This window comes from Aotus nancymaae, unplaced genomic scaffold (genome assembly GCF_030222135.1).
Source record: "Aotus nancymaae isolate 86718 unplaced genomic scaffold, 86718_ANA_hifiasm-v0.15.2.pri h1tg000002l, whole genome shotgun sequence".
NCBI classification, from domain to species: Eukaryota; Metazoa; Chordata; class Mammalia; order Primates; family Aotidae; genus Aotus; species Aotus nancymaae.
The window spans coordinates 52,562,312-52,588,209 of NW_026988413.1; the positions used below are offsets into that span (position 1 = coordinate 52,562,312).

At 46.0% G+C, this 25,898-nt stretch overlaps 1 protein-coding gene across 17 annotated transcripts in view; it reads left to right on the forward strand.

Annotated features, from left to right (window-relative positions):
• ATXN7L1 (ataxin 7 like 1) overlaps positions 1-25,898 on the forward strand; it is a 266,971-nt gene that overhangs the window by 224,031 nt on the left and 17,042 nt on the right. For 15 of the 17 annotated variants that reach the window (XR_010341980.1, XR_010341989.1, XR_010341982.1 and 12 more), the window contains 4 exons: positions 6,784-7,067; positions 10,341-10,423; positions 11,297-11,553; positions 24,781-24,973. Coding sequence is in view for 6 of the 17 variants with exons in the window: in XM_012456205.2 (XP_012311628.2) it covers positions 6,784-7,067; positions 10,341-10,423; positions 11,297-11,553; positions 24,781-24,973 (817 nt within the window). In the remaining 11 variants the exon portion in view is untranslated. Of the gene's footprint in view, positions 1-311; positions 761-4,993; positions 5,239-6,783; positions 7,068-10,340; positions 10,424-11,296; positions 11,554-24,780; positions 24,974-25,898 lie in introns of those variants that run through there. The other 2 variants (XR_010341995.1, XR_010341994.1) reach the window with 2 other exon arrangements.

Genomic DNA, 25,898 nt, shown 5'->3' on the forward strand with positions numbered 1-25,898 from the left:
AGCCTTCTAGAATCTCCCCAAGTATTTCTTCTACTTAAAGAATTTAGATTGGATATAAATAATCTCCTCATAGTAGCCGCCAAAATACATCCGAGAGAGCCAAATTGAATTCCTTCTCCAAGGGCATTTTAAAAGAGGGTACATTCCTTTTTCTTTGGGATGACTTAATGCTATCACTGCTTGGAAGCCAAGAGGCTGGGTAACATGGCCCTTCTAAGGCTCTGCCAGTGAGTCAGAGGCTCTCAAAATTCTGCCAGGCCAGCAGCATAAGCACATAGGCTTTTGTGGGAGGAATTGGTGGAGGAAATCAGACAGCTGAGAACTCTCATCAGACACAAAACCCACAGCACAAATACCATATGTCTTCAGGCTCCTGCCTGTCAAATTCATCTTTACCCTGCTCTGGTAAGTGAAGAAGGGCTGGCAATAATTTCTGCAGACCTAAAGACATTCTGAACCATTCTCTTAAGGCATATCTGTTGATAATAAAAGAATAGATCATGATCACCAGGAAAGCGTAGCTGGCAGGAGGGCAGCTGGCCCTGTGGCGCATTGGTGGCTCTTGCAATGGCACCGTCACGAGTCTCCACCTCTGTTCTTTTGCAGACATCACTGGGCAGGGAGGGGAATCTTCTTGATGCCAAGAGAACCATGTTTCTTAAAGCCAGAGGACCCGCCTTGATCTAGAAAGATAAATTCAGACAGGCCAAGCACACAGGAAGAAGACGTGGGCAACTAAAGCAGCACAAAAGAAACAGAGGTAGATACCGCCCCCACGTAGCAAGAGGGGTGAGGGAGGGTGTTCTCGGCATTGGGTTCCTTTCCCAGGACCGAGACAGAGGTACAGAGATGATGAGGAGATAACTACTCCCAGCATATTAGACACAGCAGGGGAACAGGCTGCAGCCCTGAGCTCCCTGAAAGAGTTCATCCCAAGTGAACAAAACAGGCATTATGAAAGCAGCAGGGGAAGCGTGGGGACTCATCTTTCCCTTTCAAACACTGCCCCACAAAGAAAGGACAATCGTGAGTTGATAAATGCAGCTAATTGTGTGACTTTGGGAAGTGTGCACATGCATCCTTTAGACTGAAGGGAAAGGAACTTTGAAGGGCTTTAGCTAAGCTTGGGGGTAACTGCCAGGCTTGTTTGTCACCTAAGCAAACAGCATAATAAATTGCTGAGTCAGCCATCAGGCTATTGCCAACTCACCACCCCCTCCCAGGTCCCACCACCTGCACAGGGAGGTGTTTGCATTACTGTGATTAGACACAAAGAAGATGGGAGATGCCTATACTGTGAAAGCAGCGGTCAGAACCTTTTGGCTTCTTTCCAAATGGAAAAAAGCCAACCCTGTCATTCAGGGCCCATGGCCATCTGGAAGGGGTGTGCCCAAGGCTGGGACACTTTGCTGGCCAGGGAAGGTGACAGCAGAGGAAGTGAGGGGAATGCATGCGGGGACAGTGAGCGGAAGCAGAAGACAATTCTGAGACGCTGGCTTCCCTGTGACTGCACTGTCCCACTGGCTAGAGCATAGGCACATGTGTGATCTGCGTGTACGGGAGGTGGGGGCGGGGCTCTACATAGGCTCTTATGTCAGCGGGATCTGTTTGGTTAAAAAGGATCATCTCTGGGATTGGCTTTCCAGATTCTGTGGCACTGTCCTGTGACCGTGTCCTCCTTTGCTCTCTCAGTTCAGGATCTCGGGGCTGTCGCCAGCTGCAGTGAAGAAAGTCTGGCCCAATGGCTAGCATGTACACTGGGGAAGAGGATGGCGAGGTCAAATGCTTTTGCCACCGTCACTCAGCTGCCTACTTCTGTATCTTCTCAGTGCAGGCCAAGGCAGGTTCCCTTCCAGAGAAAGCCCAAAGCTTTTGAGGGAGAGAAGGGACACCAAAGAAGAAAGTATCAGAGGCAGCTCCACGCTCTCCTCCCTCACTCTTCTAAGCCCTTGTCCACTAGCTAGTGAATACCCTTAGAACGCACTCAAAAGGGCTCAGTCTCCTTTCTCTCCTCCTGCCAAGTTGCCATCCTTTTACCTAACATCAGAGGTGTTTACTCAGTGGCCCAGCTCCTTACCAATTCACCTGGTGTTTGAAACCTTTGAAACATTCTTGATCAGACTTTTTTCCCCCAACACTTCTTATTCTTCATTCCAGAGGACTGCATGTCAGGCTGTCTTTCCTGTTTCCGGTGGGCTCCGATTTCGCATCCAGCTGAGTTCTGGAAGCATTGACAGTAGAGTATGAATGGGCCATACTCATTACATAGTGGAAAAAATTCCAAATTAGGAGACAGTCACAGACATTAGCTGGCCTGGCCCAAACTCAGTTACACACAGTTGGGAAGGAGTGTCACCAAGGAGATGACTGGCATGGTTCTACATGCCGGGACCTGGTGCACCTGTGCTCATGTAGCTGCCTTAAGGAGCACATTCAGAGCTGCACATTGGCTTTAGATGAGAAACGCAGACTGTGCTGTGAGCATTTGAGGGCTGCTTGGCTTGGTTTTTAAATATATTTCTATCTGTACAATTGCCTGGATTATTCTATCCCAGGTATCATATCTTTGTCTGCTGAAGGCCTAAGGGCCTAACATCTACATAGGGCATTTTTCACAGAAACTAGAGGCATTATGTTAACTTGTACCAGCTCATGCAATGAGAACTAGATCTGGAACTTCAAGTTCTAATTTCCTTTCCTGAACTAACTTGGCTTCACAAAGAAATATTAATACATCAGAGAAGGCTGCCCAGGTCCTAGAGCACCTTCTCACCTGGCTAGCTGTCCATGTGTTCATATCAATATCACTTGAAGTTTAATTTTTTTTCCCTAAATAAATAAAAGTCAACAGATAAAAACAAGGGTGAGAAATTAAATCAATAAAAGCTTTTTGAACAGAACAGATTCTTATAATTTTTTTTTTCCCGAGCTAGGGTCTCACTTTGTTACCTGGGCTGGAATACGGTGGCACAATCCTAGCTCGCTGCAGTCTCAAACTCCTGGGCTCAAGCGACACTCCTCCCTCAGGCTCTCATGTAGCTGGGACTAGGTGTGTGCACCACCATGCCCAGCTTTTTGTAGAGACATGGTCTCACTATGTTGTCCAGGCTGGTCTCAAATACCTGGCCTCAGCCAGGAGCAGTGGTTTATGCCTGTAATCCCAGCACTTTGGGAGGCTGAGGCAGGTGAATCACCTGAGGTCAGGAGTTCGAGACCAGCCTGGCCAACATGGTGAAACGCTATCTCTACTAAAAGTACAAAAATTAGCCAGATGTGATGGCATATACCTATAATTCCAGCCACTCGGGAGGCTGAGGCAGGAGAATTGCTTGAACCCAAGAGGCAGAGGTTGCAGTGAGCTGAGATTGTGCCATTGCACACTCCAACCTGGGCAACAAGAGCAAGACTCCATGTCAAAAAAAAACAAAAAAAAAACGGCTGAACGTGGTGGCTCGTACCTGTAATCCTACCACTTTGGGAGGCTGAGGTGGGAGGATCGTAATCCCACCACTTTGGGAGGCTGAGGCGGGAGGATCATAATCCCACCACTTTGGGAGGCTGAGGCGGGAGGATCACTTGAGGTCAGGAGTTCGAGATCAGCCTGGTCAACATGGTGAAACCCCATCTCTACTAAAAATACAAAAATTAGCCAAGTGTGGTGGTGCACACCTGTAATCCCAGCTACTTGGGAGGCTGAGGCAAGATAATCACTTGAATCCAGGAGGCGGAGGTTTCAGTGAGCCAAGATTGTGCCACTGCCCACTCCAGCTTGAGCAACAGAGACTCTGTCTCAAAAAATAAAACCTGGCCTCAAGCAGTCCTCTCACCCTGGCCCCCAAAATGCTGGGACTACAGGCATCAGCCACCACACCTGGCCAATAAGTTTGGGTTTGGGGGGTGCCGGCGGGGCCTGTGGGATGAGTTGAGACACAGTCTTGCTCTGTCGTCCAGGCTGCCTTGCAATAGTGTGATCATAGCTTACTGTAACCTCAAACTCTTGAGCTCAAGTGATCCACTTGCAGCCTCCCAAGTAACTGGGACTACAGGCACATACCACCATGCCTGGCTAATTTTTATTTTTATTTTGTAGAGACTCGTCTCACTATGTTGCCCAGGCTGGTCTCAAACCCCCAAGCTCAAGCAATCCTCCTGCCTCAGACTCCAAAGTGCTAGGATTACAGGCATGAGCCACCACACCAGGCCACTGATAATTGTTTTTTGTTTTTTGGTTTTTTTTTTGAGTCAGAGTCTCGCTCTGTCACCCAGGCTGGCATAGTACAGTGGCACAATCTCGGCTCACTGCAACCTCCACCTCCTAGGTTCTGGTTCAAGCAGTTCTCTTACCTCAGCATCCCGAGTAGCTGGGATTACAGGAATGCCACCATGCCCAGCTAATTTCTGTGGTTTTAGTAGAGACAGAGTTTCACCATGTTGGCCAGGCTGGTGTTGAACTCCTGACCTCATGATCCACCTGCCTCAGCCTCCCAAAGTGCTGGGATTACCGGCTTGAGCCACTGTGCCCGGCCCTGATCTGTATTTTTAAGATCAGGTTTATTGAAGTATAATAGGTTGTAAGAGTTTTGTAATTTTTTTTTTTTTTTTTTTTTTAGTTTGTATATGTAAAAAAAATTTAAGTGTGGTAAAATACACCTAACATAAAATTTACCACCTTAACCATTTTTAATGTACATTTGGATAGTATTAACTACATTCCCACTGTCATGCAACCAGTCTCCAGAACTTTTTTTTCCATCTTGCAAAACTGAAACTCTATACAGTTATTCAACGGGCATTAACAAAACCTGCCCATTCTCCCTGCCCCCCATTCCCTGGCAACCACTGTTCTACTTCCTGTCTCTATGAACTTGACTACTCCAGGTACCTCATATAAGTGGAATTGTACAGTATCTGTCTTTTGTAACTGGCTTATTTCATTTAACATAATATCCTCAAGGCGCCTGCCCGTGTCAGCATTTCCTTCCTTTTTAAAGCTGAATATGCCACGTTTTGCTTCTTCATTCATCTGCCGATGGACACTTGGGCTGCTTCCACCTCTGGCTACTGTGAATAAAGCTGCTGTGAACCCGGGTATACAAATCTCTCTTCAGAACCCTGATTTCTGTCACTTGCGGCTTTTTAAATGTGCCAAGGAGTAAGCCTAGAAGAATTCTGTATCACATTGTTTTGCATCTCTTATCACTTGGAAAAAAATCAGGAATGCAGCACTAATTTCACCAGGTAATCTCTGTGTAGCGTCTTGGTGCACCCATTCTCAAAGGGCTCCTTGTGCCATTCTTCAGTGATAGGGGAGTGCTTTGAGAATTGGCATTAAATAGAAAGGAACAGCAGTTCAGCTCTGTGTCAGAGACTGAGACACTCTGATCAAGGACGGAATTGGCAGTGGCACGGGGTGTTACCAAAAACTGTCATTCTAGTGTCCCCTCACATGGGACTTGAAGCCCACATCACCTTTCCCCAGCCCGAGAAGGTATGTGGTCCGAGGGAGAAGCCCATAATGTCCAGCCACAGTCTGTTCCACTACTCTGCACCCTTCTCACTGGCAAAGGTCTGTAACAAACAGCTGTGATCCTGTTTCAAAGACATAAAAGGGGCAGGGGCTGGGATGGGGCTAAAATAATTTCATGAACAAGTTGATCAAAGAAATAATCTGTGAATGAATCTTAAAGAAGGGAGAGCCAGCCCACCATGTGGACAGATAAGATTCTTCGCCTGCCAAAAACAGCCCCTCTTCCCTGCCCTACATTGCCTGCAGGAATGTAAAAGCCATATTCTAGATCATTTGGCATTCAAATAGCTAAGTAGGCTTCACTCTCAGCTCAGAGATGACTGGGGAGCCCATGTTAGCATTCTCCCCTCCTGCCAGGAGGAAAGGGAATCTAGCTCAGGGACCAAAGCAAAGCTTATTCATCTCATCTTTTAAGACCCTGAGACAGAGTTCTCCACAGCCCCCCAGACACAGATCCTTCTGCATTAAAGAGGCAGAGAAATCAAATGCACATCCCATACAGGAGAAATAGCAGGGAAGGGGGCTAAGGTGACAGATTCTGAAGAGTCAAGCACACCTTTGTGCTCTGCCTTCTTAAAATTCATCCTCTCACCTGCCAGCCTTGAGAATTGCCTATTTACATAACTCGCTGCCTAAAATGGAATATTGGATAATGCTACATGGCGGCTCACTCAATTTGAGCCCATCCCCAGGATGTGAGAGTGATCCAGAAGCCGTCCGACAGCACGCCGTGCAGCACGCTGGCCTCCAGCCATGCCTCCGTGTGGTGTGATCCTGTCAGCACTCCGGAGCTAAGCAGATGTCAGGCCCGATCCGGGCCGGGCTGGGGACTAGCTGAGCGGCGGGGGGAGGGGGCGTGATTCAGCAGTGGCACACTGTCTTCAGGGGACAAACGGCATCTCTTCCTGAGCTTCCCAGCGGGCGCCTTGTTCTGCCCAAGGTGCTGTGTCGGAGACCGTCAACCTCTAGGGCCCGGGAAGGGGGGAGCTGCAGGATCTATGGGGCAGCCCAGCATGAGAGGTAATCAGTCAGCCCTGATGCCACCCCTGGTGCCGTGCCAGCCTTGCACCCCCTGTTGATCCTTTCCAGGGCACAGAGCTCGCTCCCTTCAAAACTGGACTCATGCTGCTTGCTTATAGGAGGGGTATAAATAAGTGATAAGGACATGTTCTGATAATGATAAGCGGGTATGGCTCCTCAGCAGACTAAATGTATCAAAGAAGGCAATTGTGTGTGTTTGTTCATTTATTTTTCAGCGTTCCGGTTCCTGTAGTCAGTTTAGAGAAAATTCCTAACCTAGTGAAGGCAGATGGTGCCAATGTCAAAATGAACTCCACAGCCACTACTGCAGTTTCCGCCTCCTCCACCTCGTCCTCTGCTGTCTCCACCCCTCCTTTAATTAAGCCGGTCCTGATGTCCAAGTCAGTGCCACCTTCACCAGAGAAGATCTTAAATGGCAAAGGAATTCTGCCAACCACCATAGACAAGAAACACCAAAATGGCACCAAAAACAGCAACAAGCCTTACAGGAGACTTTCAGGTATGTGTCAGTGTCGTCAGGGTCTGACTCATGATTAGACTGAAAGGGAGTCGCATCCATAACCAAGGAGTGATGTGTTCTTGTCATTAAGCAGGTCTGTCTTACTTTTAAGGGGGACGTGGAGCTCACCTGCAAACAGGAACCCCACCTAAAAATGCAAGGGAAAACCAGGTCTCTTCTTCCCTGGGCAGATTAAGTCCCTGACTTAGTTCAGTGCTTAATGGGAGTGACCCTCGCAACCCAGGTGGCAGGGTGCCCTGCACCAACCCAGTCTGTAGATTCCGAGGGTCTTGTGAGCAGGTGGTTCTGTGTATCCGCATCATGCTGACAGCTTGAACTAGCGCTGGCTTCCATAGACGCTTCACTGCTAAGAAGCTGGACAACACACACACACAGGCATCTCATGGTGGCTCAAGGTGTGCCAGGGGCAGCCCCGCCAGCGCTGTGCTGCACAGGGACACACAGCCTCTGTCCTTTGGCCTCGGGAGTTTCCAGGTTGATTCTGCAGTTGGGTTTACAACCGTCTATCCCCCATACTCAGGTTGGAATTCCCAAACAGGAATGCTGGGGCTGGCAGTGCCCATGGGGTATTGGGGCGGCCTCTTTTGGGTCTGCTCCTTGGTTGTCTGAACAGACACTTGGGGTGCCAGGAGAGGCACATGGGGCCCTTCTCTGAGATGACGGTTGCTCTGCTGGAGGCCCCCACGTGGGTAATGTTTGCTTTGAATCTGCTGCAGAACTAAACGTGTCAGTTTTTGCTTTCTCTGAAAGACCAGGAGAAGCCATAATCATCATAACTTCTTCACACATCATGGGCACTCCCTAATGGTGGCCAGAGAAAGTAAAATACAGTGACAGCCACACTATGACAGAGAAACTGTCCTCGGGTTAAGCTTGATTTTTAAGCACCCAAGGAATTGTTGGTAATTTTATTGTCTACTTCTGTATTTGACTGTATTTCTAGTTTTTCTGTCTTTCATCTGTAACTCTCTTAAAAATTATGTCTGAAAAGTCCCTCAGTCCCAAAGCATTCAAATAAAGCAGGTATCGTGCCTTGCACATCCCTGCCGGCACTGCCCACCCACTGTCAAGAGAGGAAGGGAGAGCCTGGCACTCTTCCTAAGCACCGTGGGCCTCACGGTTCAAGCTGGAGCCTCCAGTGCCTGGCTCTTCCTGAATGGAAAGCTCGGTTTCACTCCTCAGAGGTGGTGGCACCATCCCCGGAAAACCGGTAGGCGTGGGCACAGTGGCTAGAGGCCAAGGGGTCCTCGCTGTACCAGAAGCACGGCCTTGGCTTCCAGCCTGCGACCTCATCTGAAGTTGTTTGGGGGTTTTTTTTGCCGCGTGTGGTTTTTGCATTCTGTGGGTTGTCCTGTTTTATTGGGTCTTTTGCTTGTTTCTGCCTCACTTTCACATTTGGCAGCCAGCTCCTCCCCACAGCCAACAGCCTGCTCAGCTCCAGGTCGACAGGAGGCGCTGGTGTGGGACCAGGCACAGGCCTGACACTGACAGACCCAAGAGGAAACACCAAGCCAGGCAGCCTAGTCAGAGAGGGCTCCGAGCAGACCAGCATCTCCAGGCCTAGCAGTTTTTTTTTTCCCTAAGTGAAGCTTAAAAAAAAAAAAAAGAAAAACATTTTTAAAAAACAGAGAGAGAGAAAAGGCAGATAAAAAGAAAGAAAGCAGAGAGGCACTTTGGTAACCAGCCAGGGAATCTGCTTGGGTGCAGAGTGGTTTTCCTGTGCATGCCATAGGCACCATCACTGCAACCTCCCTGTGACCCTCAAAGCTTTTGAAAATAGAATACATTTATTTATTATGTTATAATCTGAGCTTTATTGTATTCTCAGAGTTTACTCCACCAATTTCAGACAGTTTTCTGGTTAGGTAACCTTTTTTGAGTTTGCAGCCATTCCAGGGTCTTAAGGATGTACCACCAATTTCTGTACACCCCTACCACCACCAACACTGTTACCAGATGCCCCACATGCCCAGAGGGCTGTGTCTTTCCTGCTCTGCGGGACTCACATGTTTGCTTGGTGCCTTCCAAAAACGGCACAGGCCATCTGAGAGGTGAAATTTTAAAGGCCAAAGAATCCTTAAGAGATCCCCTAGTCTGGAGAGTGTAGTGAGACCCCGTATCTGCAAAAAATAAAAATGAGCCGGGCATGGTGGTGTATACCTCTTACTCAGGAGGCTGAGGCAGTAGGATGGCTTGAGCCCAGGAGGTCAAGCTGCAGTGAGCCTTGTGATCCTACCACTGGACTTCAGCCTGGGCAACAGAGCGAGACCCTGTCTCAAAAAATAAAAATAAAAAAAAGAGATCAACTCAGAAGCCCTCATTTTAAAGGTGAGGACAGCATGATTGTCATCCTGGCAGGGGTGAAGAACCCAAGATGAGCATAGAAAGAACAGGCTCCTTAGATGTAACTGCCACACAAGCTGTCCACAGTCAACTGGAAAGGCAGGAGCTGGTGAAACCTGGCCTCTCCGCACAGACATCCTTCATCTCACAGGGGCAGCCTGCCGTGTTTTATTCCCACATGAAGCATCAGGCTCAGGACAGTGGGGGCGGGGAGCAGCTGTGAGATGAGCAGACCCTGCCCTCTCTGCACGTTCAAGTTCAGCCTCCTCCCCTGCCCCTGCCTGTAACACTGCCAGAGTCTCCCTCCATCAGGTAAATGGTGTTTGTGGTCAGCGAGGATGTGTGTAAAGCCTGTGCTGAGGGCTTTGTCCAGTGTGAGAGAGCCAGGTCATTCTGACACGTCAAGGAGTAATCTCCCACTTAAATGGCTAAAACTAGCAAGAAGGCAGGAGCCGGAGTCAGGGTTTCTGCACTCTTGGAGCAGCCCATGAAAGAGGCCGTTGGGTCTCAGGTGGCTCTCCCTGGTCTGCAGCCAGCTATGCCCAAATGCCAAGGACCTGTGGACCCATTGCAAGTGAAATAAAGCGTTAAGAGCGGCATGGCTCCTCTCCTTCCCTTTGGTGCCTGCTCCCGCCCTCTTCCCCGAGCTTTGTGCTATGTTAGGCCATCCTGCCGAAGCTAGACTTGGAAACTCTGGGTTCAGAGGGGAGCACCATTTCCCCACCAAGCGGTTCTGGAAGCATTTTAGCAGCCGGTTGAGAAAACGAAAAACAAAAAAACAAAAAACAGATTGCCTGACAATGTCTCACTTGTTGGTGCAAATGTGCATTTTTTTTTAAATGTAGTCTTAATGCCAAATCCTATTTAGTCTCCTTTTTTCTTATATTTTTTGTTTGTTTCTTAAACCAGAGAGAGAATTTGACCCAAATAAACACTGTGGAGTATTGGATCCCGAGACAAAGAAACCTTGCACAAGATCCCTCACCTGCAAGGTATTTCTCTTTCCATAAAAAATACTTCCTGCTCTCGCTGGGGCCTTTGTCGAAATGTTTGCATGCCACTCTCTGCACACGGCAGGGTGTGGAACCTCGACATGACCCCCAGCTGTTCTTTGTAAGGGAAATGCTTTCTTCTCGTCCATGGTAGCAGAGTGCCTGCCTCAAGCTGGCTGGCTTTTTAAGAAGGAAAAAAAAAAAAAAAAACTAGGCTTCCCCTGTTACTTGTGAGGCCAGACAGTAAATTGTATTTATAGGCACTCACAGGCGGTTCTAAAGCCTGCTACGTTTTAATGTATGCAGGAGCAGCGGCAGCGGCGGCGGCGGCGGCGGCAGCGCCCTGAAAGGCAGCCCTGGAGGGGAGGATGATATGCCGCGCCCCTGATCCAGCCACACCGGGGTGGCCTGGGGAACAGCTGACCCAAGGTGGCCGCCATTGGGTAGCCCAAAGCCCTGTATTTCATACTGAACTGCTAGTGCTTCTTGGGATCAAGGCGATGGCCCTCTCTGCTTGGTGGCTCTGTTTGTCTGGGCCGAATTGAGCCTCCCACCTGCACCTGGATTAACTCTAGCATTCCCTCGCAGTTGCCTTTCATCAGAGAGGTTTTCATGGGTTCTGCGCTGAAGCTCATCATCCTATGCCATTTTTTGGAGGAAGCTTTGACTTCTTAACACCAGGAGTGTAGGGCATGGTTGCATTCGTGTGGTCTCTGCCTCTTCCTAGCCACAGAACAGGAGCTGTTGCCTTGAAGTTGACTTTTCAAGCACCTCTAAATTTCCATGAATTGCTATTTCTGAAATGGAGGGCCTGGGGAAGCAGGTTTATGTGCTGATCAAAGAGGCTGTGCTTTTCATTTCTCTTCTCCTTAGACACATTCGCTAAGCCATCGGAGGGCAGTCCCGGGCCGGAAAAAGCAATTTGACCTCCTCCTGGCAGAACACAAAGCCAAGTCCCGGGAAAAAGAAGTTAAAGATAAAGAGCATCTCCTGATTTCCACAAGGGAAATACTTCCAAACCAATCTGGGCCGGCACAGGATTCTCTGCCAGGGTCTTCAGGGAGCTCTGGGCCAGAACCGAAAGTTGCATCCCCTGCAAAATCCAGGCCACCTAACTCTGTACTTCCTAGGTAAGTACCACCTTGACGATAGAAGCCCTGAGTGCTTGGTCAAGTGACTGTAGCTTGCTGGGTCTGTGGCGTGTGGTCTGATCATGTTTTAAATGGAAGTCATAATAGTACTACTTCCTAAGGCAGGAGTAAAGTTTAAATGAGATAATGTACATAAGAGGCCCAGCCCGGTGCCTGCCACATAGTGTTCAACAGATTTTACTGCTGTCATCATTATCATCATCACTGTCATCAGCATTGTTAGCAGCAGCAGACTTCAGAGCAGACCACCAGACCTTATATCAGACAGTGTGTGTTTTTACAGAGCAAGAGTAAGCTGGAAACAAATAACCAGGAACTGTGACACATCAGCCGCCAGGTGACTTCCTGGTTGCCTAGGTTTTGATATTAGTTGACAATTCCTGGAGCGGAGTAGGGAAACCGGGGTGGATAGGTTATTAGCACCTCTTAGGCGCTCACTGCACCATGCTAGTTCATTTCCCGTGGTATTTTTTTCCACGCCCTTCTATCATCAGGATGAAAGGGGAAATTGGCATAGCAGAGGTTGTTTGTCCTTCCACGTGTCTCCACATCAGGAAAGCTGCTCTTCTGGGCCACCTGTTTGCGGTTCTATTTGGTTGTCCTGGACAGAAAGGAAAAAATAGAAAACAGAATTAAAACTCATTTGGATTAAAAGTAATTTAAAATCCATGCATGTCTGTTTTTTGACAGGCAGCAGCTCAGTTTCCAAATAATGGGACAGGGAACCATTTATTCAAAAATATTTATTGAGTGCTCACTCCATAAGCAAGATTCCATGTTAGGTACTCTCAGGCAGGGGTGCAGAGATTAATGAAGCTAGACCCCGCTTTTCAGAAATTTAGAGTTTAAAAATGAGATAAGAATCAAGTAGCCATAATTTTTATAAAAAGGAAACATTAATAATACTCCATGAGAAGTGCAGATAATAGTATTATCTGATGTCTTTTATGTATACAGTGTGAATCTCAATGGGTAGCAAATAAGCTTTAAAAGGACATAGTCATAAAAGAAGGGGAGGGAGTTGATTTTTAAAGCAAAATCAAATACTTGATAGCAGTCACTCCTGATCTGCCAGGCTCTCACCCTGACGCCTTCCATGTTGGTGCAAGCCTGACCCAGTTTGCCAGCCAGAGTCCCTCTGTCATTATGGCCGAGCTCAGCCTCGGGCATTCAGGAAGATGTGGTCAGATGGAATTGCCATCGCCAGCACTTCCATCATGCTCACCATCATGCCGTCACTGTCGCCATTGACATGCTACTTTCCTGGCCACCCCTCACCTTGCAAGGTCATTTTATAATGACTTCTCACCGTGATATTGGGTGTTGGTTAAGGATATTACCCTTGTTTTAGAGTTGGGGCAACAATTCCCTTCCAAACTTCTGGAAGGGGCTTCAATTCTGTATACAGCGGCTTTTAAACATCTTTGTAGCTGTCGAACATTTCCATTCCAGCACGACCTTACATGGGTGCTCGATAAGAAAGCAGACCTGCCTCCACCTGGACCCTAGCTCAGCTCACACATGGACCCAGAGCCATCGTCCCCCACACTCGCTCAGGGATCTCCTTGGGTTCCCCAAGAACTCCAGGGAACGCCTTCTTTGATTATACAAATCTCCTTCCATTTTTGACTGATGGAGGCACTTCTCACCCAAGCAGTGGTACCTGGCTTTACAGAGAAACAAGGGAGCAGCTGTTAAACAATAAAACAGACAGTGGAGCCTGAAGGATCTGCTCCGACTGTTCCTTTTTGGTTTAATTTTCAGAGGAATGTTCATCTATAGAGAAATGCCAGCTGTTTGTGTTCTCTTAGGGAAGCAGAAAAGGAGGGGTGAGGTTAATCAGCAAAAAGAATGTCTCTGGAAAGGAAGTGGAGGGGCAAAGGAACACATTACAAACGTTGGTAACAGAATCTTTTTTTTTTTTTTGAGATGGAGGTTTGCTCTGTCGCCTAGGCTAGGCTGGAGTGCAATGGTGCAATCTCAGTTCACTGCAACCTCCCTCTCCCGGGTTCCAGCAATTCTCCAGCCTCAGCCTCCCAAGTAGCTGGGATTACAGGCATGTGCCACCATGCCTGGCTAACTTTTGTATTTTTAGTAGAGATGGGGTTTCACCGTGTTGGCCAAGCTGGTCTCGAACTCCTAAACTCAGGTGATTCGTCCACCTCAGCCTCCCGAAGTGCTGAGATTACAGGCATGAGCCACCGCACGCGGCCCACAGAATCATCTTTGAGAATGCTTTTCAAGGTTGAGACAGGCACCAGAAAATTCAGGGGAGAACTTTTTTCCAAAGTTAATCAGGAAAATGTCCTACCCTTATCTTAGGTTAGGGCAAGATCGCTGCAATTAAAGATTGAACAGGCATGATCAGAGTTGAATATTGTAATGACACAAAACTTAGAAAAACATTTCTTTACTCATATTGATGTATATATAATAGATGTTTAATCTACACAGATTATCTGTTCTTAGCAAAAAAAAAAAAAAAAACTATCCCACATGAATGGAATTTATTGTCATTCCCTCCCACTTGTGAGTTCCCTTTGTAGGAAATGCTAACGTGTGTGAATTTATTTCTTTTTGTTAACCTTGAAAATATTTTAGTTCTCATATTCTTACATTGCAACCCATTCTTGTCAGGGATTACTAAAAAAGGAACTTGAGTCTAGAATTAGAAAAGTTAAAGTTAGATAACAAGGGTTGGAATGGGATTTGAAGGGGAAATCTCAACTCCATGCCTACTAACTAGGCAAGCTTGGTCATGGTTCTTAGCCTGTCTAGCCTCAGATTGCTCATCTGTACAGTGGAGCTAATCAGAGTCAAGTGAGGAAGTACCAAGCACATAAGAAGCACTCCATCGATGGTAGCTGTTAGTGAGTGGGAGGGGTACTCCACGGAAGGTGGAGGGAGGGAATGCAGGCCTCGACACTGCCTGATTTCCATTTGCCTGCCCTCCGTGCCTTTGCCCTCAGCCCGAGGAGCCTGGAATAACACACTCATATGTTCTGTTTCTTTGCCTCCAACTCTAAAGGAACACATTGCTTGCTTCAAAAAGCCTGAGGGCTAGGGATGACTAGCCCAGCCAAACCCACCAGGACTGTTGAAGAGGGTGAAGAGGGCCAGGGTCAACCTGGGCTCTGACAAGCCAGGCTGAGAGCCCTCAGGAAGCCAGTGCCACAAAATCTGGGCACAGTCCCCTCTGCCTCATAGATGCTTGCACATGCAGTCTGAAGTACGAAAGGGCAAACTCTAGTTAATCTTAAACTGACAGGGACAGTGTGGAGAGAAGCAGAAGGTCCTAGATTCCTGACAAAGGGCAGGGATGAGTCTGGAGTAAAAGCAACTTCTGTTCCATTCTGTATCTCATTAGGACAGTGATATTGCCACACTGTAAGCCAATTCTCTTTTTTTTGTAGAAACAGAGTCTAATTGTGTTGCCCAAGCTGGTCTTAAACTCCTGGGCTCAAGCAATCCTCTTGCCTTGGCCTCTCCAAGTGCTGGGATTACAGGCATGAGCTGCCACGCCCGACCTTGTTCTCTCCCTGACTTCTTATATATTTGTCTCTGCGCTGTTTCTACATCTGCTTCTCAGTCTGGGAGGTTTGAGATCATGCAGATGGGCACAAAACCCCTCCATTTCTTATTAACTTTAGAAAAATTTCCTCATCTGAGGCCAGGCGTGGTGGCTCATGCATGTAATCCCAATGCCTGGGAAGGCAGAAGTGGGAGAATAGCTTGAGCCCAGGAATTCGAGAGCAGCCTTGGCAACATAGCGAGACACCATTCTCCACCAAAAGGGAAAAAAAAATTCCCGTCTACGAAAGGTAGATCCTAGTTTACTCACCTAAGGTGGATGGAATAAGAAGTGTACATTTCATGCCTGGCACATAGTAAGGACTGAATTAAGGTCAATTACCTTCTGCTCTCTTCCCCAACACACTCAGACAAAAGGCTGATGTTCTGCTTCCTCAAAGTGGTGGTGTGGGACTTTCTCTGCATTTCCCTGAGTTGAACTGGACAAGAGCCATCATCCTATACTTTGACTTTAGACCAGACTGGCGGGCAGAGGGGGGAAGGGTGATGTAATGTGGAGAGGGAAAGAGTGAACGGCCACTAAACAAACTTGAGTGACTGTGTCAACACCTTCCCGTGACTCCTCGCCCAATTCACCATCACTCCTCACCCAAGCCTTGCTTTTTCTGAGCCAAGCTGGTTCCAGGGAACTCCTTCCCGCCAGGTGTCACCCTGGAGTGCAGCAACCAGAGCTAAAAGGTCCTGAAAGCATCCACCACTCCATCATCTCCAGGAGGCTGCGTGCACCCTGAGGGAAGTGAACCTAAAAAGGAAGTGATGCAGAGCTCCCCGCTCCCAGTGTGTGTGTGCACACGCAAGCATACCGTCATGCATCCCTGTTTCTCCCTTTGCTCCCACAGCCACTTCTGGGCTAGAGCACAGCTTCCATGCTCAGCTTACTCCCCAGGAATCTCTTCCACTCATCTTCTCCTCTCTTTTATCTGGCAACCAGAACTTATGGAGTGTTTCAGCCAGTTTTCTTCTTAATTACACTGCTTTTTTTGCTGTTAGTGTTTTGAGACAGAGTCTCGCTCTGTCACCCAGGCTGCAGAGCAATGGCGTGATCTCGGCTCATGGCAACCTCTACCTCCTGGGTTCAAGCTATTCTCCTGCCTGAGCCTCCCAAGTAGCTGGGATTGCAGGCGCCCGCCACCATGGCTGGCTAATTTTTGTATTTTTAGTAGAGATGGGGTTTCACCATGTTGGCCAGGCTGGTCTCAAACTCCTGACCTCAGCCTCCCTCACCCACCTCAGCCTCCCAAAGTGCTGGGATTACAGGCGTGAGCCACCCCATCCAGCCTGCATTTTTTTAAATCAGAGTAAGATAGGCACATAGTTCAAAAATTAAATTGTGCTTGAAGAATTAGAATGAAAACAGTTTCTGCTATCCTGGAACATGTCTTTGCCCTTTCTGTGTGGAAGCGGAGTGACTGCTGTTTCCTGGATCCGAGTGACTGCCTCCTTCTTGGTTTGCTCCTTTATTTTGATGAAGTACCTCCTCCATTAGCTTTCTGTGAAAAGATGTGTGGGAGGTCAATATTTAGAATCCTTGCACGCTTGAAAATATTTTTATTCTACTCTCACACTTAAATTGGTAATCTGAATATATAACTGGATTGAAAATCATTTCCCTACATAATTTTAAAGACATTTTTTCATTGACTTGTAGCATTTAAAATTTTATGAAGAAGTTTAATATTCTGATTATTGTTTCTTTGCACATATCAGGTTTTTTTCTCTGAAGCCTCGGGGCTCTGAAAGTTCACAGTGATCACTCTTTTTTTTTTTTTTTTTTTTAAAAGACAAGGTTACACTCTGTGACCCAGGCTGGAGTGTACAATATACAATCATAGCTTATCCCAGCTTCAAACTCCTGGGTTCAAATGATCCTCCTGCCTCAGTCTCCCAAGTACCTGGGACTACAGGTGCAAGCCACTGCCCCTGGCTAATTTTTTTATTTTATTTTTTACAGAGACAGGGTTTTGCTGTGTTGCCCAGGCTGGTCTTGAACTCCTGGGCTCAAGCCATCTATCTGCCTCAGCCCCCCAAAGTGCTGGGATTACAGATGTGAGCCACCACACCTGGGTAATCACTCTTGATGTACCTCGTTTTCATTCATTGTACTGGATACTCAGTAGGTCATTCAATCTGAAGATACTTATCCTCTTCTGGGATATTTTCCTGTGTTACATCTTGGATAATTTTCTTCCCACTATTGCCTTTATTCTTTCTTTCTTGACTTCCTATTATTTGGATGTTGGACCTTTAGCTCTCTTACCTCTTTTTGTCTCTGAATCTCCTTGGTCTACTTTCTGAAATATTTTCTTTGACTTTATCTCAAAAAATGATATATTAATCATTTATGTTGCTTTCCTATTTTTTAGGATCTGGTTCTCTTTATCTGGTTGTTTCTTATACTATTCCATAAGATACTATCACTTTTCAGAAGTAATAACATCCTAATATCTTTGAAGATAGGTTTTTTAGGTTTTCCTCTTTCCATCATTGTCTTAGTTTTTTCCGGGTTTGTTTCCGTTCTGTGTTCATGTCTTTGATGTTTGGTTGGGCAGTATCACAGTGGAGATGCTGCAGCAGTGTTGGGTAACCTCTAACCATGCACATTAGAAGAGAGGCTCTACCAGCCTAATTGGAAGTCTGTGTGTGAGGTTGTCAACCAAAATTTGTCTGATCACCACTCAGCCTTTTGTTTGAGGATTCCCAAAGGCAGGATCTGGAAGCCTTCTCTGGGGCCAGTTTCTCAAAGAGAGAGGCCTGCCTGGTGATGTGCCTGGCAACGGGCATTCTGGAAGCCCTGACTAGAAATGGCCCACAGTGCCACTGTGTCCAGCCCTGTGCCTCACTCCTACTCTGTGCTGAGCCTGATGGCCTCATGTCTAGAATCTCTCCAGTTCAATTTATCTGGCAAGCAAAGCTTTGCTCTCTTGTTAGAAAGTTTATTGTGGGTGGCCGAGTGTGGTGACTCATGCCTGTAATCCTAGCACTTTGGGAGGCCGAGGTGGACCCATCACTTGAGGCCAGGAGGTCGAGACTAGCCTGGCCAACATGGTGAAACCCTGCCTCTACTAAAATACAAAAATTAGCTAGGTGTGGTGGCATGCATCTGTGATCCCAGCTACTCGGTAGGCTGAGACAGGAGACTTGCTTGAACCCTGGAGGTGGATGGAAGTTGCAGTGAGCCACGATGGCACCACTGCACTCCAGCCTGGGCGACAGAGCGAGACTCCAGAAAGTTTACTGGGGTACAAAAGAGGGTGTCCTGGCAGAAATGGTGATGACTCATCATCTGGCTGTGTGAGGTGGTAGAAATGACCTTTAGGTCCAATTGCCTTGTATTAAAACCTTCAACTCTCGAGCTGTGTTTAGTCCTCACCTCACCTATGACTTTTGCAGCTCTAGGGATGTCCTGAGGTTCTTTAGTAGGTCAGTTGCTTTCCCATCAGTTAATACTTCTCCAGCCGCATCCTGTTTTCATAAAATGTTAAGACCTCATGTGCTTGTATCAGTTAGGATGCTTCAGGTACAAGTAGCAGAAAACATAGACTACCATACACTTAAATAATCAGGAAACTTACCACGTGCAACGTGAGGTCCAGAAGTGAAGGAGCACCAGTCCCCAGTGATCAGAAATTGACTTGCTTTCACAGCGCTTCTTTTAGTCCAACCTCTTCAGTCTTTTGGCTTCATCCTCGAAGTCTTGTAGCAATTTCAGGCACATGCAGATGTAACACCAGATGAAACTGAAGACCACCTTTTCCATGTGTCTCTTTTTTTTTCTTAATAAACTTTATGTTTTAGAGGAGTTTTAGTTTCCCAGCAAAACTGAGCAGAAGGTACACATTTCCCATTTACCTCCTGCCCCCACACATGCATAGCTTCTGCCACCATCAATGTCCCCCACCAGAGCTTTGTGTCTCTTTTTTGTTTTTTTGAGACATGGTCTCTGTCCCCCAGTCTGGAGTGCAGTGGCATGATCTCAGTGCAACCTCTGCCTCCCAGTCTCAAGCAATCCTCCCACCTCAGCCTCCCGAGTAGCTGGGACTACAGGGTCATGCCACCATGGCTGGCTAATTTTTGTGTTTTTTATGGAGACAGGGCTTCACCATGTTGCCCAGGCTGGATGCCTCTTTTTTAAAGTGAGAGAAAGCATTCCAAAAGCCCTCTACCCCAAAAAATAATTTAAAAATTTTTTTCTCATGTCCTTTTCTAAACCAATCATTAGCAAGCAAGATGAAAGAGAGTCCTATTATTGGTTTAGGAGTTAAATGGATGTTAGGAAGTCATTACCATGACTATCACCATATTTCTGCTGATCTCTTTGTTCTTTAAAGCTAATGCCTTTTTTATCTCTTTACAGTTATTTTAGTAAGATTTTAGAAGAGAGAAGAGATAAATGTGTGTGATCCATCTGCCCTGTTTAACAGGAAGTTTTTCACATTCCATGCTCATGGCAGCGTGATAACATTTCATCCTGGTGTGGTGGCTCACGCCTGTAATCCTAGCACTTTGGGAGGCTGAGGTGGGCGGATCACTTGAGGTCAGGAGTTCAAGACTAGCCTGGCCAACATGGTGAAACACCGTCTCTATTAAAAATACAAAAATTAGCCAGGTATGGTGGCTCAGGCCTGTAATCCCAGCTACTTGGGAGGCTGAGACAGGAGAATCTCTTGGACCCAGGAGGCAGAGCTTGCAGTGAGCCAAGATTGTTCCTGGGTAAAGGAGTGAGACTCTGTCCCAAAAAAAAAGAAAAATTAGCCGGATATGGTCACGCATGCCTGTAATCCCAGCTACTCAGGAGGCTAAAGCAAGAGAATCACTATTTTAAAATTAGCCAGATGTTGTGCCACATGCTTATAGGCCCAGGAGAATTGCTTGAACCCATGAGGGAGAGGTTGCAACGAGCTGATATCACACCACTTCATGCCAGCCTGGACGACAGAGCGAGACTCCATTGCAAAAAAAATAAAGAACAACAATAATAATAATACTTCTTTTTATATATGTGTGTATATATACATATATAAATATCTCTTTATGTAATCTATATATGTGTATATATGTATATATATAAAAAGAGATATTATTTGACAGTAAAAAAGAAATCCTGCCATTTTCAACAACATGGATGAACTTGAGGGCATTAGGCTAAGTGAAATAAATTAGACAGAGAATGACAACTACTGTATGATTTCACTTACAGGTAGAATCTAAAAAAGCCAAATTCACAGAGAGAGAGAGTAGAATGCCGTTTGTTTGGGGCTAAAGGTTGGGAGCAATGGGAGATGTTAGACAACTTTCAGTTATAAGATGCATACACTCTGGAGATCTAATCTCTAGCATGGTGACTCTAGTTAAAAATACTGTATTGTGTACTTGAAATTTGCTAAGTAAGTAGATCTTAAGCATATTTCACTGGGGCTCAGTGGCTCATGCCTGTAGTCCCAACTACTTGGGAGGCTGAGGTTGGAAGATCCCGTGAGCGCAGAAGTTCCCGTGAGTACAGTGAGTGAGTGCTCCACTGTACCCCAGCTTGGGAGACAGAGAGACACCGTGTCTTTAAAAAATAAAAAAAGTGTTCTCACCATGGAAAAACAAAAAAATGGTAACTGTGAGGTGACGTATGTTAGCTAACTTGATTATGGTAATCATTTTACAATGTATACATATACGAAATCACATTGTATACCTAAAATATATACAATTTTATTTATGTATTATAAGTATAAGATGTTATACCTCAATAAAGCTGAAGAAAAATAAAATGCCAAAAAATAGGAAGTTCTTCAGTAACTTTCTTATATATACTTACAGTAGCAACTCTATTTTCTTCTTGTTTTTGTTTTTTCTACTTTTCATTATAAAATTTTTCCCATGTATAGAAGAGAGACTAGTATAAAACCCACATGTCTAGTTTTAACAGATACTATATTAATATTTTGCGATTATATTTGCTTCATCTACATTTTTTGATGACGTATTTTGACATAAATTGCAAGTACCATGGCATTTCACCTCAAAAGCCTTCCAAATGCATCTTTAAAAAGTAAAGACAGGGTATGGTGGCTCACACCTGTAATCCCACCACTTTGGAAGGCCAAGGCGGGTGAATCACCTGAGGTCAGGAGTTCGAGACCAGCCTGGCTAACATGGTGAAAACACGTCTCTACTAAAAATAGAAAAATTAGCCAGGCATGGTGGCACACGCCTATAGTTCCAGCTACTCAGGAGACTGAGAGAGGAGAATCGCTCGAACTCAGGAGGTGAAGTTTGCAGTGAGCCGAAATCGTGCCACTGCACTCTAGCCTGGACGACAGAGCAAGAGTCTGTCTCAAAAACAGAAAAATAAATAAATAAAGGTAAAGACAGGCCTAGCACAGTGGGTCACACCTGCAATCCCAACACTTTGAGAGGCCGAAACAGGACGATCATTTGAGGCCAGGAGTTTGAGACCAGTCTGAGCAAGGTAAGCAAGACCCTGTCTCTATAAAATACTTTAAAATTAGCCTGATGTTGTGCCATGTGCTTATAGGCTCTGCTACTCACAAGGCTGAGGTGGGTGGATCCCCTGAGCCCTGAAGTTTGTAGCTACATTGAGCCATGATCATGCTATTACACTCCAGCCTGGGTGACAGAGCGAGATCTTGTCTCTAAAAAATAAAAATAAGTACATAAAAAGAAGCAATTCCCTACATAACCATGATGCTATTACAATAAAATCCAGCTCCTTTTTACCTATCTCATGCAGGACAAGGAGGTCCTATCATGATGGAGAGGGCTTCACAGAGAGAGAGCCTGTTAGAAAGTTTGGAAACAAATGTTCATCAATAGAAGATTCATTAAGTAAATTATGACATATTCATACTATGGATTACTGGGGAATACTAAAAGTGATGTAGTTCTATACATGGAAACACTTCTACAACATCACTAGGTTTTTTAAAAAGCATATCTCAAAATAGTATGTACTGTTCACATTTCATGTTCAGTGTGATCGTGTGATCCAGTTCTTGCTTTAAAATGCATTTGATGTGTGTGCACAGTAACAAAGTCTGGAAGGATGGAAATCAAAATGCTAATAACACTTGATCTTAGGTGGCAGAGTTATGGATACTGGTTTGTTTGTTTGTTTGTTTATATGTTTCAGCCTCATCTAAATGATTTTATTATTTGGGTCTTCATCGGTAAGCAGACAATAGCGTTGTTGCCCCTCCCAATACAGAAGAGCAGGTATTGAGGAACGGCTGGGGAGATGCGTTCTTTGGCCTGTGGACACGCAGAATGAATGGCATCTTTGTTTTTATAGTACAGGAAGGTGATAGTCCAAAATGAATCGTCATCCCAACAGAATTCTTGTCATGACACTGAAAAACTACATATGGCCTTGTTTTGTTTTCCTAGTAAAATATACGTAACACAAAATCTACCATTTTTAAGTGTCTAGTTTAGTGTCACTAAGCACACTCACAGTGTTGTGTATTCATACTGTCATCCGTCTCCAGAACATTCTCTTCATCTCCAATTGAAGCTGTATACCCACTAAACACCGCTTCCCTATTCCCCCTCCTTCCAACTCCTGATAACTCTTTTCTACTTTCTGTCTCGGTATCTCACAGAAGTGGAACCATCCAATACTTGTCCTTCGTGTCTGGCTTATTTTATTTAGTGTGATGCTTTCAAGTGTCATTCATATCATAGCAGAATTTCATTTCTTGTTAAGGCTTGCATAATATTCCATTGGATGGGTATACAATATTTTGTTTATCCTGTCATCAGCTCATGGACACTTGGTTTGTTTTCACCTTTGGGGTTTTGTTTTTAAGTGGTATACTTTTGCAATCTGGTTTAAGTTCAAGTATTTGAGACCTGAAAAGATTTCGAAGCAACAGAGAATCCAGGGTGAAAATAAGAGAGAAGGGAGACAGATCAGCAGTGCTATTTCATTAGACTTGAAGGAGCAGCTTTCAAAGCAGAAAAACAATTCTTTTTTCCTCCAAAACTTCTTTTTTCTCCCTGTCTTTTTCGCCTCTCCCTGCTCAATCACCTGATGAAAGTGGAGAAGTAGTAAAAACTAGTAGCAGTTAACTGTGACTGTTCCTCATCTAACTCTTCTGCTAATGTGGATGTGTTTGATTTTGCTTTTTTCTTGTGTTGTTTTGTTTTTTACTGCCTAGGAAGCAGGTAGTTCTGCCCCTTATTGTGACATTGCTTTTTATAAGCTTAACCATGATTAGGATGACATCTGTTGGGTTGTTTTATACACACATAGAATTCATTCATTCATTTCATTCATTGAGAAAAATCTCTCTTTAGCACCTACTATGAGCCAATCATACCCCACAGTGCATAAAAGGGCTTGTCAAAAAGTAAATTGAAGCCAGATGCAGTGGGTCACGCCTGTAATCCCAGCACTTTGGGAGGCCAAGGTGGGCGGATCACCTGAGGTCAGGAGTTTAAGACCAGCCTGACCAACATGGTGAAAGCCTTTCTCCACTGAAAATACAAAAATTAGCCAAGCATGGTGGCAGGTGCCTGTAATCCCAGCTATTCGGGAGGCTGAGGCAGTAGAATCGCTTGAACCTGGGAGGCAGAGGTTGCAGTGAGCTGAGATGGCACCACTGCACTCCAGCCTGGCGGACACAGCGAGACTGTCTGTCTCAAAAAAATAAATAAATAAAATAAAGTAAATTAAAACACTCATTCTCAGAAAATACATTTAAACTACACACAACTCGACATTGAGTAACAGGCCAGTATGATAACAGTTTCCTAAAGTCATAGCTTTGTGTCAAAGAACGTATCCAAAGGACTGCGTTTCTTCATTACTGGTATTTTGGTGATTGCTCTGATCTTGTTTACCTGGTTGATCTTCCTGCCAGGTTCCACTTTCAAAGGAAAGCAATTGTATGGCAAGTGCGACTTACTTACCTACAAATGGGTGAATAGTTGTAACTGAATTCATAGAAGACTGGTTCCGGTTCATTTCACTTTGTCACATTCCCGTATTTGACGTTCCACTTACGCTGTTGGGATTTTCCATCATTCCGGTCATCTGCCCCAGAGACAGCAAGTGGGGCAGAACCTAACTTAACTGGGTACCTGGAGAGAGATGGTCACTGCAAACCCTTCAGACTTGATTGTTTTCCCTTGTGCAAAGTCACCACTGATGTGCCCACCCTGAGGTATTGGCACGGCTAATCAAGCTGGTTTCTGTGTTCGTTGTTTGTTGTTTGTTTGTTTTTTGAGACGGAGCCTAGCTCTGTAACCAGACTGGAGTGCAGTGGTGCAATCTCGGCTCACTGCAACCTCCACCTCCTGGGTTCAAGTGATTCCTCTGCCTCAACCTCCTGAGTCGCTGGGACTACAGGCATGTGCCACCACACCTGGCTAATTTTTTGTATTTTAGTAGAGATGGAGTTTCACCATGTTGGCCAGGATGGTCTTGATCTCCTAACCTCGTGATCAGTCTGCCTCGGCCTCCCAAAGTGCTGGGATTACAGGCGTGAGCCACTGCACCCGGCCTTAATCAGGCTTTCTGAACACCATTAAACTGGGTGGATCTTGTTACCTCAGAAAAGGTTTATTTGGTTTATTTTGTTTGTCCTCCCCTCTTGCCCTTAGACCATCATCTGCAAATAGCATAAGCAGCAGCGCGTCTTCAAATCATAGCGGCCACACCCCAGAGCCCCCACTGCCACCGGTTGGAGTTGACCTCACCAGCCGACTGTCCAGTGATGAAGGGGAGATGGACGGAGCCGACGAACCCGAGAAGCTAGACTGTCAGTTCTCCACACACCACCCCAGACCTCTTGCGGTAGGCCTCCTTCTGTTCCTTGCCGTGCGTTCCTCGCCTGTGCTTTGCAGACACGTAGGTGATCATACCAGAGGCGTGATCCTTCCTGAGGCAAGGCTGTTTGTGCAGTGTTTTACAAAAAGGCTTATCGTGAGTTTGAAGGATTGCCTTAGAAATACCCTTGAATATTACAAAAGGAAAGGAACAGGCTCCCGGCTGATTATAATCCCGAGTACTTCCACATACTCTACTAAAAAGAAAAAAAGGGCAAGAAAGGATAATCCTGAGTATTTATGGCCTGCCTTGAAGTGAGCATGCTTGAGAGATAGTGTTTCTATAAGTGCGCTCAGGAGCTGACCCTCTGGCCTTGGCCATCTAAAAACAGAGCCTCTGATGTCCAGGGTGAGCTGGGTTCACCTGCTCGGGAAGCCGTCTTTCTCAGCAGCATGTCAGGAGCCAGCCCTTGCTGGTATTCTTCCCTGTTGGTTCTAAGTATTACTGTTTACTCCAATATTACATCCTCACCCAGTGGTGTGCCTCTCAGGTTAGAAAGGGACAAACAGAAAAGGAGTCTTCTTCCAAGATGCTGCCTTATGTTAGGAGAGAAAATCTTCCTATGAAACCCCCAGCAGACTTCCCCTTATATGTGACAAGTTGGCACCAGAACTGAGCATGTGTGTGTGTTGAAGGAAAGAGGAAGCATTTCAGGTCACCACTATTACTGATTAATAAAAAAGGGTACTTTCTTTCCAATTCCTTGAATGAGTGCACGCTAACAATTCAGAAGGTCATTGAAACTGAGGTGGGAAACAGGAGGCATCCACTGGAGGCTTGTTTATTGCTTGCCTGCGAGTGCTTGAGAAGGGAATACCTGGTGCTGCCATCACAGAGCCGAATGTAGGGGCCTAGAACATGGGACCCCATGGTGGTTTACTCTGGTGCCAGC